Source organism: Cryptomeria japonica, chromosome 9 (genome assembly GCF_030272615.1).
Source record: "Cryptomeria japonica chromosome 9, Sugi_1.0, whole genome shotgun sequence".
Taxonomy (NCBI): domain Eukaryota; kingdom Viridiplantae; phylum Streptophyta; class Pinopsida; order Cupressales; family Cupressaceae; genus Cryptomeria; species Cryptomeria japonica.
In genome coordinates this window covers 722214552-722232845 of record NC_081413.1, presented here as the reverse complement: position 1 = coordinate 722232845, position 18294 = coordinate 722214552, and the positions used below count along the sequence as shown (strand labels likewise).

The window sequence follows — 18294 nt, the reverse complement described above, 5'->3', positions numbered from 1 at the left end:
ACTTGTCTTCTTTTTCCCCCTTTCTCTCAACCTTCACCTTTGTTCACAGTCATCCAAATTTGCAGTTCTGATTATGACCGTTAATTTCAAACAAATTATCTTATTCTCTCAAAAGTAGGAGTTTAAGTTGGAAAAGAGTTAGTTTTCAAATTAACAATTTGAATAAACTCATGCATCTGTGAGTTTTAAGCAATTTAGCATTTCTCATTAAACATAATCATTTAGCTTTAAATCATTTGCATTGCATATCATAGTATCAATTAACTATCAATTATCAGTCCATTTTTCATATGCTATCATAAAAGCTACCAGTGCTTGTCTAAGAGGAACAGTGGAGTTAAAGATAATAATAATATGGTTCAATTCGACACACCCATTATAGACATTCCAAATAAATTTCCAAACTGGAACCAATAAAGATAGCAGCTAAATTAAATGACAATTCTCTTTTTACTTCATCAAACAAGACTTAATCCTGATTAATGTGCTTGTGTAAATTGATACCAACTGAGCAGCTATAGTCCTTCATCTCAAAAAACTTTTTAACAAAATCATTTTGTAACAAGCAGCCTTTGCTAGCTGATATCTCCCTTGTCATATTTGCCATCAGAATATCATTTGAGCCATTGTTAGATGAACAGGACACGAGAGAAAACAATGCTACATTACATTTTGGCCAGCTGAAATCGATTGACTATTAGAAGTATATTCAGACTCAAGCCAAGCTTCTCGTTGATTTCTTGGGGTAAGACTCGGTTGACTTCTTGGAGTCATGCTTGTTGAATCTTCTTTACCTTGATAAATCTCTTTCTTATCTATAAAATCAACGAATGATTTCAGTCTTGATGTTAAGGAACTTGAAGAAGAAACGCCATCTCTGGTAACTGTGTCGCTGATGCTTCTGGAATACTGAATGAACATACGAACGAAAAAGATAATGAGAGCTACAAAGGATGCCACTCCACTGATCAAAAAAAGACCCCAAAAACTTTTCAGTTGAAGCCGAGTAGAATCAACTTCTGTGGCCTGTGTACCACAACGATTTCTACTAAACCATTTATCATGAATCCTCTGAAGCTCACCACTTTCTGAAAGGGTCAGAATTGCAGTTGACATATCAATTGCTAATTGGGAATCCTTTTGGAAAGCCTGTTAAGAGGCAACAAAAACAGAAAAGAAATTAGCTACTTTTATCAGCCAATAAAAGCCAAAACAATTACTTAAGATGCAATCCATATATTCAATTGTTTTCCTTACAAATCCCCATCCTCCTTTGCTAATTTCTGAGCCAAGAGTTGTGAAACCGCATTGCGTTGAGAGAAAGAGCTGGATAATTGGCGATGAATCAATAATTGCTGCTACGCCTCCTGGTTTGCCTGGTCCTTTTGTCAATGCTTTAGCATAGCTTTCTGTAGAATTAAAAGGAACAAGTCTGGATTCATCTATATTAAACTCATCCATTAGATATCTTTTAACATAGGTTCCTTCTTGATATCCAATTGGTTCGTTGCTTTCAATTAAACTGGCAAATCCATTTACTGTTGGTGAAAGCTGTTGTACTGTGAGAATTGAGGTCAGGCTTGCAGTATAACTGGAATTAATGATCAAAACAACAAATAACCATATTAAAAGCACTGCTCGCCCCAGGTTGCTCATAACATTTTCTCCTGCATTAGCCCAAAATTGTTGTCAGGTTTTGCCTGCACAAGATATAAGAAGAGAAGTTTCCACCACCTTATTAGACCATACAACTATGTTTTCCTAATGTTTAGAACAAGTATTGGAGTTCCTCATTAGACAATAAACAACAGCACCTTGTAAGACACCATACAACCATATTATACTTATGTGCATTGGTCTAAGATATAAATGTAACCAGACTTGGAGTTCTGTAAGAAACACTAAATAACCATACCATCCAATTTTCCAGTACCTATCACTGACAAAATGATAGGTACAAAATTTTAAAACACCCAAACAACATATTCTGTATTTTTGCTTACAGTATTGAAAATTTGACAAATTATAATAAGAGGCTCAGGACAAAGAACCAGGCAGAAATATTTAGATTACTCACTGTGAGCGAAAAACATTGTTGAGAAGCTGAACCTGCAGAAAAACAGAAAGCAAATTATAAGATGTTTCATCCTTTATGTTGAGAATACAGCTTCATTCCATCCCACACAACTATTCAACCAACTATTTGAAGGAGAATTCCTGTAATATTCTTTGCTTGAAATTATTTTCTACTTGGAACAAAAATAAAAAATTCACTAGAAATAAACGAGAGGAATCCATTTAATCAATTGCAACTATTCTGACAAGTCAGCGAAGTATAGTGTTCTATCAATATGCCTAAACCCTAGATACTAATAAAAGTTTATTTCAAATCAAAAGTTGTCCCAATTTCCGGTTTAACAAAACACATATGGTAGAAAAGTAGGATGTTGTAACTTATGATCCCCAGTCTGAACACGAAGATTTTTTAAATTTTCAAGTTTATTTCATTGTCTAATCTAAACCTGATTACATATGATCCAAACTTTTTACCACAACACAAATTTCCATCTCATTGTCTTATACTGCCTATATCACCCCTCAATCATGCAAGAGATGTGCAATCAATCTTATAGCAGTAAATTTCCATTTTCCCATCTGGTGAAACCATAAATACTTCTTTACATCATTTACGTGATGAATTACTAGATTGAACATACTAATCCTGGTATAGATAGTTGAAAATTAGAAACCTTTGTGCAATCATCGTGTGTAGTGGTGTCTTTCCACAAATTATGGAAATTCTGTAACTAATACACAACAATGGGGTGGCTGACCAAATAAAAGAAGGGGACGTTTAGGGTTACTGTTGATAAATAAGATTTAAATGAAAATTAGCTACCCAGCTCAAATTCTTACGTTTCTTTATATAACCTGCAATGGAACTCCAGCATTGAGCCTTGATTGAAAACCAACCATATAGTTTACAATACTTTGATTGGTTAGGATTAAAACAATTTACACTGAAGCAGATTCCCCTAGCATAATAATGATACGAGCTGTCTATAGTAAATATTGAATACTCACTTCCCCAATCTTCATGCCAGGTATGTGTTGTATAGTTTGCATGTTCTATACCCCTTATATACTGTCTAGTGTATAGTCATCCATGATTTGAAATGCCTAGGGCATCGTGCTGGCTTGAGGATTTAGTGAGCGAATGGCCACCCAATGCAGGATTGCCACCCAAAAAAATTTATGGGCCCTTTTTGGAGGTGTTTTATTATGATTTTATGCCTATCATATTGTAGTACTGCTTAGCAGTTTACTAGAGTAATGTGCTTATAAATAATTGCACATGACAATTGAATTAATACAATGAGCGTTATCCTGCTAGAGTTTTTCCCTAAAGGGTTTCTTAGAGTAAATAATAATGTTATATTGTGAGTGTGCCATTGTTTTCTTTCTATTGCACTTAAGATTGTGTTAGCATTGCTTCCCTTGTATTGGTCTATCAATATTGTGTCTTTTCATTTGGTATCAAAGCTAAGGTTTAGCTACATTTTTGAGAGGAAGAGTATATTGGTGCTTTGATAAATATTTTCTTGAGTCTTTGATGAGTCGCATGTGTACAGCAAATGGAAAGCACTTTAAAGATGGAGAGAGAAATTTATCGGCCAAATATTTGAATTATGGAAGCTTAAGATGGAAGATCTTGTAGATAGAGATCAATGAGTTGTGTCCATAAAGAAACCCTTGGGTATGGCAGCAAAAGAATAGACAAAGATGGATAAGAAAGTGAAAAATACAATCCGATTATGCCTTTTAGATTTAATATTATTCAAGATCTCAAAAGAAGACAACCTAAGTATGAGATAAAACAGGGTATTTGTATTAGACAAAGTCTATAATAAATGAAACTTTATCTCCCAAAGAAGTTGTATTCTCTTACAATAAATGATGGCAACTCTGAGATGGAGCATTTGAATTCTTTCAACATTGTGATAAATCAATTTAAGCTCTATTGATGTTCAAATGAGTGAAGAAGAAAAACATATTATTTTACATTCTTTGTTAGATTTATGGGATAATCTGTTATGGCCATATGTAGTATATCGTCTAAATTTAAAGATTGAGGAGATAGTCAAATTGTTGTCAAAAGAAATGAGGCAAAAATCCAACGATCTAACAAAAGAATGTCTTGTTTGAGAGGTCATTCCCAAAAGAAAATAGAAAACAAATCAGAGAATGGACAATTGAAATCTACAGGTAAATCTAAATCTAAAAGAAGACATGAAAAAGTATTGGAATTATAGTGAAACTAGGTATTTTAAGAAGCAATGTAGATTTTAAATGGTTGACAAAGGTAAGGCACCTAATGATGTCTCTTCCATAGAAACAAAGACTTTTACTAAAGAAGTTGGAATGTACTTGGATTCTTCAAGTATGCACTCATGTCATGATGCATAGCTAATTGATTTGGATGCTTCTTTTCCTATGACTCCTCACAAGGAGTGTATTGTGAATATAAAAGTTATAATGGAGTTGATGTCTTCTTATGCAAAGACTTGTCATATATGGTCACAGGGTGTATAAGAGTCAAGGTGATGTTTAAAGATGTAAAGGTTTAAACCCTCCTCCAAGTTCTACATATTCCAGGATTGGCTAGAAATCTAATATCTGTAAGTAAAATAAGTGATGCAAATGTGCAAACAATATTTAACAAAGATACTTGCAAGATGGTTCAAGAATAAAAGGTATTATAAAAGGATTCCAAATTGGAACATTATTTATGATTAAGGAAAGCATTGTGAGTGATAGATGCAATACCTTTATTGTTCCCAAGATTGGAACATATATGTTGCTTGTGGAGAAAATTGCTTTGGCATGAGAAAACGGGTGATGTTGGAGAGAAAGGCCTTCCCACTTTGCACACTAAAGATATAGCTGATGGAATTTTTAATTGCCCCTTAGGATTTTGAATTTTGGGAACATTATGTATATGGTAAACAAATTGGGTAAAGTTTCCCACTAGTGCTTTAACATGAATATTAAATAATCAATTGTAATTTGAAATTTCATTGTGTAATGACATTTTGAGACGAGTATTTTCATTTTTGCAAATTATGAATATGAGGTATCTAAATATTCTATCTCTTGGCAATTTTATATGTGTGTGTGTGAGAGAGAGTGTATGCGTGTATGGATATACCTGTACCTGTACCCAAGGAAAACAAATTGTCGTACTCGTGAACCCGTACCCGTACCCGAATTGGCAACGTAGGTTTAAAGTTATCTATAGAACAATGTCTCGAGACATAAGGATATTGAGGACATTGACATGCCCGATGTCCCTTGCACAAGCATTGTTGAAAGTCTAATGTATGCCATGGCAAGTATTAGGCCATACATTGCCCCTGGAATGGGAGTTTAAAGCAGGTATATGCCAAGTCCAATGAAGGAACATTGGACTACAGTAAAAAAGGGTCTTCAGATATTTGTGTGGCATTTTAGATTATGCAATCTTCTACCAAGGAAAACCTGAGATGTACAGATTATTGGATTACAAAAATTTGTTGATGCTGATTAAGCTGGAGATATTGGTTACCAACAATCTAGAAGCAGTTATTTGTATCCTTTGTTTGTTGGAGTAGTCAATTGAATGAGCAAAAGTCAAAAACAGAAGTTGAGTACTTGGAAGCCACTAATGCATGCGAGGTAGTATGGTTACAAAGGTTGTGTTTACACGTTGCTTTTTACAAAAGGTGATAAAGATACACTATGTTAGCCAATGCGATCTATTTGGCAAAAACAACCAACTTCTAATGCTCAAACGAAGCTTATTGATGTGCAGTATCGTTTTGTTTGAGATGTGGTTAAAGGCAAAATGGTATTATCGGATAAACTTGATACCTTGGAGAATATTGTTGACTCATTACAGGAGTCTATTAGTCCCAAAAAAATTCCTTAGCACTAGAAATCAATGGGCAGCATAGTTGTCCTTAGTAGCTAATTTATCTATATTTAATTTCTATGCAAGTATTCAACAAGTGGGATATTTTTTGCCTATTTTTTTAAGATACTTTGCATATTGCTGCCTTTTGAAAAATTTAGGGACTTTTTCAAGGTGATTTTTCAGCCATTGGTTTTGTATTAATTGTCTTGTAAAATTGCTTAAGAGTTCCTATAATGATGTGCTTATTAATAATCACACCTGGTTAGGGTTAAGCACAAGGGAGAAATATCTTACTGCATTGTGAAAAATTGAGTTAATTAAGTGCCTATCACTGCCTCTGCTTGTTGAGATAGTTCCTTTCTTAATTTAATTCAATTCCTCTTGGACACTTGTGATTGTGACTTATACACCCAAGAGGCTATAAATATTTCTCTTTTGAATAGCTAATGAGAAGACATTCAGAATGTCAATTTCTATTAACTCAAGTTGTTAATTTTTGCTACTAAATAGAAAGATGGTAGTAATTAGTTTGATATTCATAGGTCTTGTATAGAGGTTTTGGGGTTGTTTAAAATCCTACATGGAATTAGTGTCCATTTGGCTATTGGATTAGTTTTGTTTCTTGTTTATGTTTTTCTTCATAAAGGATTTCATCTTTTGGGAAGGGTATTTTGAAACTGCATAGTTTCCAGACAATACAAGAAAGTTAGTCTTGCCTCCTTCCAATTTGAACACCTAGAGGCCATGCTATCAAGTTTGAAGGTTGCAAGTTATTTGTTATTTTTACAGGTCTTTTTTTCCAAAAGCATGTTGGAACAAAAGGAAGCTGGTTATTGTATCTGGAGTAGTCAAGAGCCTAAGAATTGCATATAAAATTGTCTGAGTCAAACATTTCTACCAGAGGCCCCATTTTTCCAATTGTATTGGCATGTATAGTTCAAGGTACTGTGCAAGGGGAAAAAAATTAAAAGATATTTATATAAAAAAAAATTACTACCCTTGTACAATACTGCACCACACCACAACGTACATAAGCAATGCGCCCAACCCATCCCCAATCAACAATCAAGTGCCACCTGAACAAGATACCTGAATGTAACATGTTAACAAAGCCTACCCAAACAGCCCTACGTAAGGGCTTAGACCAATCAAAACTCCCTGTACCTGCTCCATCAGCATTAATGAGAAGGGAGTAAGAATCAGTACAAACAATAAGATTTCCTACCCTAGCTTCATGGATTCACTCCTAAGCAAAGTGATTTTAAGAATAAATTAAAATGAATGGGACAAGAACAAGAAGAATAGAATCTACAAACAATCTTTCTTATTGTTTTCAAGGACATATTACACCACAAAGCAAATTGAGTGCCTTTGCTGATTGCACCATAATCAAGCAGTTATTTGGAGAACCACTTGAACCTTCATTCATTAGTGATCTTTCCATCAAACCCTTGCACTCATGGATGTTATAGAGACAACTATAAAGATTTTTCCTTCACCTTCTATAGAGATCACAACTATTCCAAAGTGCAATCAAGAAGTTTTTGGAGATCCACTTGAACCTTCATTCATTAGTGATCTTTCCTTAAAACCCTTGCAATCATGGATGTTATAGAGACAACTATAAAGATTCCTCCTCCACCTTATATAGAGATCACAACTATTCCAAACTGCAATCAAGCAGTTATTTGGAGATCCACTCGAACCTTCATTCATTAGTGCTCCTTCCTTCACACCCTTGCACTCATGGATGTTATAGAAACAACTATAAAGATTCCTCCTCCACCTTCTATAGAGATCACAACTATTCCAAATACTTTTGATGACTCTCTTTAGCAAATCCATACATGCCACCACAATGGGATAAATACTTACAAGGCATCTCATGTTTGTTTGTAAAATCTTACCTTTGGGATCTAGATGATGTTATCAAGTTCATGGGTCTCCTCTTTGAACTCTTGAAGTTAAAGTGGTACATATTAATTTTCTTGTATTGCATAAGGTTGCTAAGGTAGGTTGAACTTGCGCATGTGACTAGTACTTTCTTTCTATGGTGGAGTTGTATTACACACAAGTGAGCATCTCCTTTATCCTACATTAGACGCACATTCACATCTTTGTGGTGTATCCTCAAGTCACCAGGTTTAAATTCGAGTTCAAGTTTGGCAACAATAAAATTTAAATGAAGATGACATTAAATTCATCTTGTATAAATTTGAACTTAAACTAGTATATCTATATTTAAAAAATATATGTAAAATATGCCAAGAGATATCTTATAATAGAAGAGAATCTATAAAATAAATGTTCTTCTAAAATACTAAACACCAAGAATACAAATCCATTTAAAGTCCGCCATGCAAAAACCTGTGAATCTAGCTGGAGGAAAGTGGCGAGCGTTCCATTTTATTTGGAGTATAAAATAACACCTCCACAAAAGCTGAAACATGGCATATTTCATGCATTTACCTTTTGATGTCATTGTAGATGCCTCTCGGCATAAATATATATATAAGTAATAAATGCATTAAATTATCAAAATAGTTTTAACAATGTTAAATAGATTTGAAATAAAAATTATATTATAAAATAAAATAATCAAATATATTGTTTATTAAAATACAATAAAATTATATTGAATTTTAAATTAATATACATTTATTAAATCAAAACCATTAAAAATAACACAATAGAATTAAATTTGAATATATTATAATAAATTAAAAAATATTGTAATATAGATATCATTGAATATAGATATATTCAAAATCTTAATTTTAATTTATTAATATTTAAATAATATGTTAAATGATGGACTTCATTTCTGCCCGGGCTTCTCTCCTCGTCGAGAATATAATCAAATGAAATTGCATTCACTACAAAAAGAGATGGGAGAGAATTAAAATTTGCTGCTAAAAGAAGAGGAATTTGAGGAGGGCTCGGAATGCAGTGCCCAAAGCCTTAACGTGGAGAATTTGTCAATGATGCCACACCACACTTTTCCTTTTTCCTTTGCTCACCAAATCCATTCCTTTACAATTTGCAGGTGATAGAACAACGCTGCCTTTGGAAGAAAGGAAACCTTGAGTTGTAAATAGCTCTTCACCATTCGTCAGCAAATGCCCAAAATTGCAGGTCGATGCCTTTGTTCTGCAACGAATGCGCTGCCTCTCCCGAAAATTGCTTATGGCAGTTGTCCCAGGTAAACTTAAACCACTACCTTCGTCTTTGCTATCTGTTTCTGACTCCCGAATGGTTTCGGATGCTTATGCAGGGTATGTAGGAACAAAGCCTCTTGGGACACCATCAAATGCAATGTGCGATGGAACTTTTGTGATTCCTGAAGATGAAAAAATGACCTTTACGGGGATTTTGAAAGATTTTTTTAAATTTTATGAGAGTTTGCCAATTTTGAACTTCATACATAAGGTTGCCGAACCTGTGATTAGGGTGTATCTTATATATACCCACTTCATGTACTCTTGTATATCATTGCATCTTTTTAGAATTATTGTCTCATTTTAGATCTATTTCGTACTTTCATTGAAATTCCTCGATCTTAGGAGGCTATCTCCTTAGCCAAATCTTACACTCTCCATCAATTATGTAGATGACACATCCTACAGTTGTGATATATGAGCATTTTATAAATACCTTTATCTTGCCACCCTACATTCAACCTTGGGAGTGGGAATTCATTAAAACTACAACACAAACGTTCTTTCTTTTGAAAAGAGGACGTGTTGTTTAATGAAAGGAGCCTACTTTAGCAGGCATTACTAAACTATCTACTTTGACATTCTTCATCTTCTACAATGTGAGGGAAGTTGTGTCTTGAGATGTTCTCTATCTTTCTTTTGGACGGACACATTTTGCACTTAGATACCTAACATAGTACTGCTTGTTAGGGCCTTATTTCCTCCCTAAGTTGTATTTAAAGAAAGATATTGATGTAGTATTTTATTGCATCTTTTTAATTAAATTTTCTTAGGGTGCAGTCTTATGAGGGGCTTGAGCTTCTATTTTCATGGAACATGAGGTCTCATGAAACAAAAAAAATTATGCTACAGGTTTATTTAGAATCTTTTCCTAAAAAATAGAAGCCCCTACTTTTTAGCACTGCATATTTCAGCGGGTGAAATTGAGACGGGGTTAGAAATTGCCCCACCAGCTTAGGGATGATTTCTGCCACTTGTCACATATTTAAGTTTAGATTACTGTTAAAAATTAATTTTGAAAAGAAAAAAAAAATTTAACTTGTTTTTCTCATTGCAGAGAGAATAAAAGACAAAGCTATGTATCCATGAGACCACCAGCTTCCTTAAATTTAGGAGCTTAAATTTTTAAGCAGAACTGTGCTACAAATTTCATGAGACCACCCACTTTAAAAAATTCCTTAAAAACCTTTGCAACACCCGCTCTATTTTTTAGGAAGCCTCCCTCCATGAAACCCCAGCCTTCGGTAAATATGTTTTATTCCTAAGTGGCTAATAAGCACGTGTTTACTTTCTTGATTAAAGGCAACTAACCAAGTGCCACCTCTATCTTATCATTGTTATGCTATCTTATCATTGTTGTGTATGCAATTAGGTGCCACCTCTATCTTATCATTGTTGTGTATGCAATTAGGTGCCACCTCTTACCTCATCAAGTCCACCACTACCTTTGCTTGTAGTCATCTCTCTTCATTGAAATTAACTCAACTTCTCTGAAACACTCATCATTGTGAATCATTCATCACTCAGCTTCTCTGACACACTCATCATTGTGAACCATTCATCTAAGAGGCTATAAATATGTATATTTTTCTATTGAATAGCATGAGAAGGTAATGAGATTACCAATCTCTATTCATCTAAGTTGTTCATTTCTGCTTCCATAGAAAAAGTTGTTAGTAATTAGTTCAATTGCCAGATATCTTAGGTAGAGGTTTTAGGGTTAATTCTAAAATCCTACATTTTTCATTTATAAAAATAGAAAGTTGAGGGCAAACCAGTACAAGAAATTAAATTCTCGAGGATATACATGAAACCTATGAAACAAATGGATTAAGAAGCTTCTTATTAACGGAGATAGAAATGCGAGAAATCTTTCATACCAAAGAATGGTAAGGGCTTGCTTCTTTGGACGTCCTCGAAATTCAGGGTTTGATTTATGCTCCAAAATCCATACAACAGCTCCTATGACAAGAAAGAAAGCAGCAGTTGTACACCACATTTCTATTGTGAATGGCTGCAGAAATGCCCATGTGCCACTACGATTGACCTCCCGGAGAGGAGTCACCACAGATAGCCCTGCTTCTACGTAAGGTTGAGTAAAGTCCACAATCTTCGACCGATTGGTCACAATTAAGATGTCCCCAACTGCTGCATCAAATTTCTACAAAACTCCAATTATTAATAGATACTCTTACTATGAATATGCAAATTAACTTTGATGCACAAAAAAATGCAATGCAAGAATTGTATGAGAACTATGACTTGTAGGTAATTATATTAAAGCATAATAGTGAATCTAAGGCCAACAGTTTTATCTACCAACCTTTGAGGCAACTTGCTGCACCATTTGATCATAATTGGGGTTTGTTTTCCCATCTCCAAAAGGTTCAAACTGGTATGGAAAGGCATAAGGTAACAAGGCCACTGCAGCAAGGAACACGTCAATAACAAAACCCTTCATCATGTTGTTGTTACCTTCCACTGTATGCACAAGCTCTCCAAATCCAGTCTTATTGGGCACGGCAATCAAAAGGTGCTTGCCATTATTAGGAAATACCCACCCACGTGGTATTAGTTTATTTTGACCTGGCCATACTACCTCAACCATTTTCTGACCCGCAGTCTGCCGGTTGTGTGAGTTGCCAAATCTAATGTCTGGAGGAACAACTGACAAGCCTGATTCATTTGCCCAATAACTTACCTTGCGAAATCCTGTTCCAATTATATTGATGATCTGAAAAGTAGTACCAACCAAATTTCCAGTTTTATCGAATTTCACAGGACCTGTTAATCCAGTGAAATTAGTTTGCAGCAACATATTCCGCAGTTGTGGACCTCCTGTGAAAACCTTTAACTTTGCTAGTTCTGTTTTGCTTCCACTGCTATTGGAGATCCAAGGATAACTTGCAAAAGAAACATTTCTTCCTCCACTCAAGAAAGTGTCAATTGAACGGGCAATTGTCCAGATCGCATCATAAGCATATAGTCCAAATGCATTCAAGCGGAAATCAATGATCCTATCTTTGTACAGTTTGTTCCACCTTACTGTAAAAGCATGCTCCTGATCTGAAATCGGAACATGCCTACGTATAGCAAGGATTCCTTGGAGTGTGTTCATAGTTTCATAATCAAGTCCATAAGAGTCCAAAATGGAAGAGAGCCAATCTGTGGCTATCCAGACATAGGTACTGTTCAACATTCCAAGGTAATATGCCTCATCAAAAAGATCAAGACCTGTATCGGGATTCATATGCACAACAAATACCCTTGACTCCATCAAAGCTAACTGCACCAATGCACTTCCAATTTCACTTTTATCAACTCCAGGAGGAAATGCTATTTTGTTAACAATTCTAGCTCTTACATCTTCTAGTGCATCATTCAAAGCAGCTATTCCATTTCTCCCATAATCATCATCAATATATGCAATCACAACATCTTTCCAGCCATAAAAGCCAATCACAGCTGCGATTGCCATCATTCCATACGTATCATCGTGTGCCATACGAAAAAAATAAGGATACTGATATGATGAGAGAGTTGGGTCTGTCGCTCCAAATGAGAGAATTGGTACATGAAGTTCACTGGCTACATGTGAAACAATATGAGCAATAACAGAAGATTGTGGCCCTACTATTGCAACGTTGTTTGTTTTCATCAACTCCAAAGCTGAAATAATAATGGGCATTGAATGAACATATCAGCCATGACGTTATTTCCTTTCAGTCAAAATAATCAAGAGCAAGGACTCCCTTACACTCTAAGATCCGTGGACTCAATAAATTACAAAATTGAAAAATGGAGCATTATGGCAGAAGCTTCATGCATCATAGGAACTTGATTAGGAAGGATTTAACTACCGAGCAAACGAGGATCTAGCATGAAATAAGAAACATATAATGAATGGAGATGATGTTGGTGTGGTCATGTAGACACCGTATTTCTTAAGTTTGCTTATGTCTTCAGTTTATTCAATGTTAGAAATATTACCCCGAGTTTCCGGGACGGGGACGGCAGGGGACGGCAGGAGGGGTTTCCAGGACGGCAAATTTTTTTGCCAAATTTGGGGACGGTGGGGGATGGCAAAGGGGACGGCTATATAAAATATAGGAAAAATTTAAAATATATAGGAAAATTTCAAAATTCTAAATGTTCATATGAAAACATGGATAAAGCATGCATACATACATTATATTCATATGAAAATAATAAAACATGGATATAGCATGTGTATGATACTATGAAAAGTTGAAAACATTTTAGAATGTAAATTCTGAACATACAACATTGTTAATACTCAATACACAATATGCAATTATGCATTCATAAATCAGAATTTCAATTCATTCACATTGTCAATATGCATATCAATAGACTCGGAGGTTAAATTTTCCTTACTTCGATTGATGCAGTTTCCCCCCATATTTTTCAACGGGGGTTTGGAGGCAGCGCCCCCAAGGTGGGGTCAAGGGGCAGCGCCCCTTGCGCACTCCCTGTCACGATACAGGGCGGGGTCGAAAGGCAGCGCCCCGCGAGGCCAAAAAAACTTATACTTTAATAAAGGCGTTGGGTGTTATTTTTCTATTGACTCGCTGAGTTTGGCGATTTTCTAATCTCTGTGTCAAAATGCCCAAAGGCTACATTGCTGCCATATAGTTTCATTGTCAAAATTATGAATTAAATTAATAAATTTAAAATTTAATTAATGTTATTTTTTAAATTTTTTTATTTTTAATAACAATTTGAATTAATAAGGGGCCTATATTAGAAAATTTAAATAAAAAATTAAAAATACAACTTTTAAAATTTTTTTAATATTTTTTAAGGGCCTTAGAATGGGGGACGTCTGGCCATCCTCGGGATGGATTGGGGACGTCCCCAGCCGTCCCCGGGACGTACGGACGTCCCCCAAAGCTAGGGCAGGTGTCCCCCTGTTTCGGGGACGTCCCCTCCAAAAACAGGGCAATTTGGGGACGGGGGGAAACGTCCCCTGGCCGTTCCCAAGTCCCCGAAACGTCGTCCCTGGGACGGGGACGGGGGTTTTCAGGTTGGGGACGCGTCCCCGGGTAACTTTGGTATTTTGCTATTTTATAATTTAGGTAATAGGAGGTTTGAAAAAAGAATCTGGTCATCAAATCAGCCAATGGGGTTAGCTTAGAATTCGACAAATAAGGGCTTACACCCTTTCAAAATCAGCTATAAGGAGGAAATATCGTGATAAAAAAAAATCTATGAGATGAACTTCATGAGAGGAGCTTACAAATATAATAGGGTTACTCTCTCAAAATCAACTTTTGTATTCTCTTCATGCTTACTTGAGGTTTTCAAATTCAGATTCATGGTATTTGGATTGTATTTATAGTAATTATTTGTTCAAGATATGATTCTGACTGCTTTTAAAGCAGGTTAAGAGTGATTTTCTTGTACAATCCAGACAGATATCTCAAAAACCATATCATATTTAAAGGATGCAACTACCATAGAATATCTTCAATATCACTAAAACCCAAATAATAACCAGCTAAAGCTCATATTCTTCTCGTAGCAATTTCAAAATTAAAGAAATAAGTTTTCTTGTCCCTAAAGAATTTACACTCATTCTTCAATTGTATATCCTAATCAAACTTCAGAACTTATTTCTGTCTAAAAGAAAAGCACGGGCCTTTGCATGTCACTTGAAGTTGCAAACAGTATTTTCATTCAATCCTTAATCACCTCCATAACTGTATAATCCCTAACCAGAACCATCATTTAATACCAATTCATCAAGCATAATGGATAGATTGCAGAGCTATTTCTGGAAGCCTTGCGTTTAAGTTGATGAAACAAGAAACATTTTAGTGACAGTCCATAGATTTTTCCTATGTCAAAAATAAAGATAGGTTACGAACTTACATGTAGAAAGGAATCGAAGTGCTGAGTAGACTTTTACCTCTTATAAATCAGGGTCATGGATGTTACAACTTATCAAACAGGATAGATTTTGAAAAGTTGCAAGACCTAAAAATACCTATATTTGCCTTTTTTTTCCACATGCCCTCTATACATGTGTTGAAATAGATATAACTTATCTCGGGAATTATTGGTTTGCAGTTTCAGCAAGGACATTGATGGAGCTAACACGTGCAACCTAGCTAATTGTAAGACCAAAATATTTTGCCTATTTTTATCCTATGTCAGTTCAGATCCATTTTGGACACGACGTGTCAAAAACCTATCGATGAGTATTCTGCTTGCATTGGTCCTTTTACCTAGATGCAATTCTATATGCTGATTAACATTATGAGAAAACCCATCCTTTTATGTTGATCTGGTTATAGTGGTTGATAGAATCTGCTAATGAATTTTGTGAGATTTTAAAATTTTATTGTTCTTGCACTTGATCATGATAGATGAGTTCAATATGTTGAATATCATGTTCTGCATTAGACATATAGTTTAAGCATGTATTCAAGGATTGAGATACCTGTTTACATTGTGCTGTACAACAACTATATGATATGTTGGTATTTTAGTCTTCGGCTATATGTTTCCAGGGATGCATTTGATGAGGGATCAAGTGTGCATAATATGGGTATGGTCAAGCAAGAACAAGAGAGTGTTCGCACGTGCCAAGTCACAAATTCTCTCAATATCATTGAGAGAAAATACAGAACCATATGTTGGAACTCCTAAAACTGGCATCACCTTGTTCTAGCAGTGCCATGGTTAGAGCTTAGAACCATCCCATCACCCTTACCAATTTACCTAACCCTTTAGCCTTACATATTTTAATGTGTAGTATGCAAGTTGTATGTGAGCCACAAGATCCCTTCTTTTAAAAAAAAAAACAGATTTGTGATTTGTAGGGCAAAATTTAAATATGTTAATTTTTTTTTCTGCTTTATTTCATGTGTTGTTAAGGTGCTAGGGGTAGTACCTTTGAAGCGGGCGAATTTGAGTACCTTTAAAGGGACACGGTTGAATGTGTGCTTGCTTGAAGTGTAACAAGTCTCCCAAAAAATCTGATCTCGCTCTTTAATTGTGTAACACAGTGTAGGTACTTCTTTCTTTTAATTTATGAAGGTAAGGGCACCCATGTGACTGCAAAGATTTTGGATGAAAATTTATTGTGATACTCAGGAGTGTATAGTGTAGGTGAATGGTTGAATGCCTTAGAGAAGGTAAAAACTAAAAACCATGTGGCCTTATCCCATAAGTGGGGAGAGTAACATGGCACTCCTATTTATAGAAGAAATCTAGGCCTTTGGAGGGGTTTGGAATATTGTGCGAAGTATTTTATTGTTTTCATGTTCTTCTGATTGTAGATTATCTTGCTCAAATTTTCGTTCTGGATACTGTTGCACACAATTACTGTTCTGGATTTTCTTCTGTTTCTGATTTTTTGAAATTCCAAGAAAAAGCTAAGGTAATAGGAGACGTTATGGCAAAAGGAGATTCTTTAAGATCAAAGCCTTTAGAAGAGCAAAGTAGGCTCGCAGCTTGTTATTTTATTTAATTGCTTGATTAGGAAAAGGATTGGTTTACACTGTTATGCATATGAGTGAGTGTTTTGGCAAAATTGACTATGAGTTGCCTATCATGTATTTTGCTTGTGTTGTTGTGAAAATTGTGAATGCTGTGTTGTGCTTTCCAGCAGTTATACACTTCCAATTTGGCTGAGTTTCCTGCTTGTAATATTGGGATCTGAGGGGTATGGAATGGAACTTGTCCCATGCTTGTTAGGCAAGCAAAACTGGAAATGGATGGGGGGGTTTCTGAGAGGACAGACCCTGGAGCCATCGTTTCCATTTGGGAGGTCTAATGAGAATATGATTATTTAATTTTGGTTTTTTAAGTTGGAGGGGTAAGGAGACTAATTTTGATCATGGTATTTTAATGATACCCTCCACTCTAGGAGGGTGGATTTGCATTATAGATGCTACCTTCCAAGAAGGTGAGCCTGTATCATTCTTATGGGAAAGCACCTCTCCCCCACCCTTGAGAAGAGTCTTGGAAATGTTCACAGTTCTAATCAAATTCTTAACCCTGACATACGGTATGCAATGTGTTTTCTGGTAAACTTATGTGGTTGTTGTCATTCCTCTGGTTGTTAATTTTAATTCCAGTAAGACGCACAGACACCCTCTTGGCTTGGGGGTGATTAGAACCCTGTGGCTCAATGATACCAATAGGAAGGGTGATGAGCAACTCTTCTTACTTGACTGCTAGGGCTTGGGCATGGTAGAGAGCAGCTTGGAGCTGGATGCAGTCCCTGATATAGGACAAAGCCACGTTGAATTCCTAATATTGAGGAAGTTATTTAAATGGAAGAGAATGCATTTGATTTATCATTTATGTACTCCGGATGTAAAATTCCTTAGGTCTTTGAGATCAGTTAAACTATGGAGGAATTGTGAACTGTATATTTTTATTTTAATTATGGGATGTATATAATTATGCTTTTGAAAATTGAAAAATATTAAGTGTACTTTTTGTAATAAATATGCTTTTGGAAATTAACATAGACTAGTATTCTCGTTGTAATGAAGAAGGAACTATCTTTTGTGGTAATTTATGAATGTTATGATGATCTTGAATGTGGGTCTCTGGAAGTTTTAGACAGTGCGACAGATAAATTGTTCATAGTTAATTGTTTACATGTTGATGAAATGAATTGGTATTTGCAGAAATTAGGAAATTTATACATTCTAATTAAATTTAAAAGTTTCTCTACTTTCAAGACAGATTATATTTATGGCTATAATTGCGAAAGTGATAGTTCTGTGGAATTAGACTTTGCCTGGATGTATCTGTGTATTTCTAATTTTAAATCCGTCAACAGAAAATTTATTTGTGATGCTGAGACTGCACCCTATTTGCAAATGAAGCACCAAGTTATTATTTTAGTGCTTTCCTTTATGCACTCATTTATACAATTTAGTCACTTTAAAGATTAGCCAATCTGCGCCTTGATGAAACAACATAGTCTGGCCTCTATTGTTGCCCACCCAAACCTAGCTTAGAACTGCTACACATTTCAAAAAAAAGTAATATCATCTAAGGCATCTTATTCTTTATAGATTAATTTTACTCAGTAGTTGGCCAAGTTGTAATGGCCGGATTTTTATGTTTAGATATAAT

General features: G+C 35.3%; 1 protein-coding gene across 1 annotated transcript in view; it reads right to left on the bottom strand.

Annotated features, from left to right (window-relative positions):
- Positions 1 to 394: 394 nt before the first annotated feature.
- Positions 395 to 18294, bottom strand: part of LOC131067439 (glutamate receptor 3.3) — a 33182-nt gene continuing 15282 nt past the window's right edge. The window contains exons 2-6 of the mRNA XM_058002453.2: positions 11495 to 12840; positions 11052 to 11332; positions 2078 to 2109; positions 1258 to 1667; positions 395 to 1149 (exon numbers count right to left, since the gene is read on the bottom strand). Coding sequence (XP_057858436.2) covers positions 661 to 1149; positions 1258 to 1667; positions 2078 to 2109; positions 11052 to 11332; positions 11495 to 12840 — 2558 coding nt within the window. The 3' untranslated portion in view covers positions 395 to 660. The remainder of the gene's footprint in view (positions 1150 to 1257; positions 1668 to 2077; positions 2110 to 11051; positions 11333 to 11494; positions 12841 to 18294) is intronic.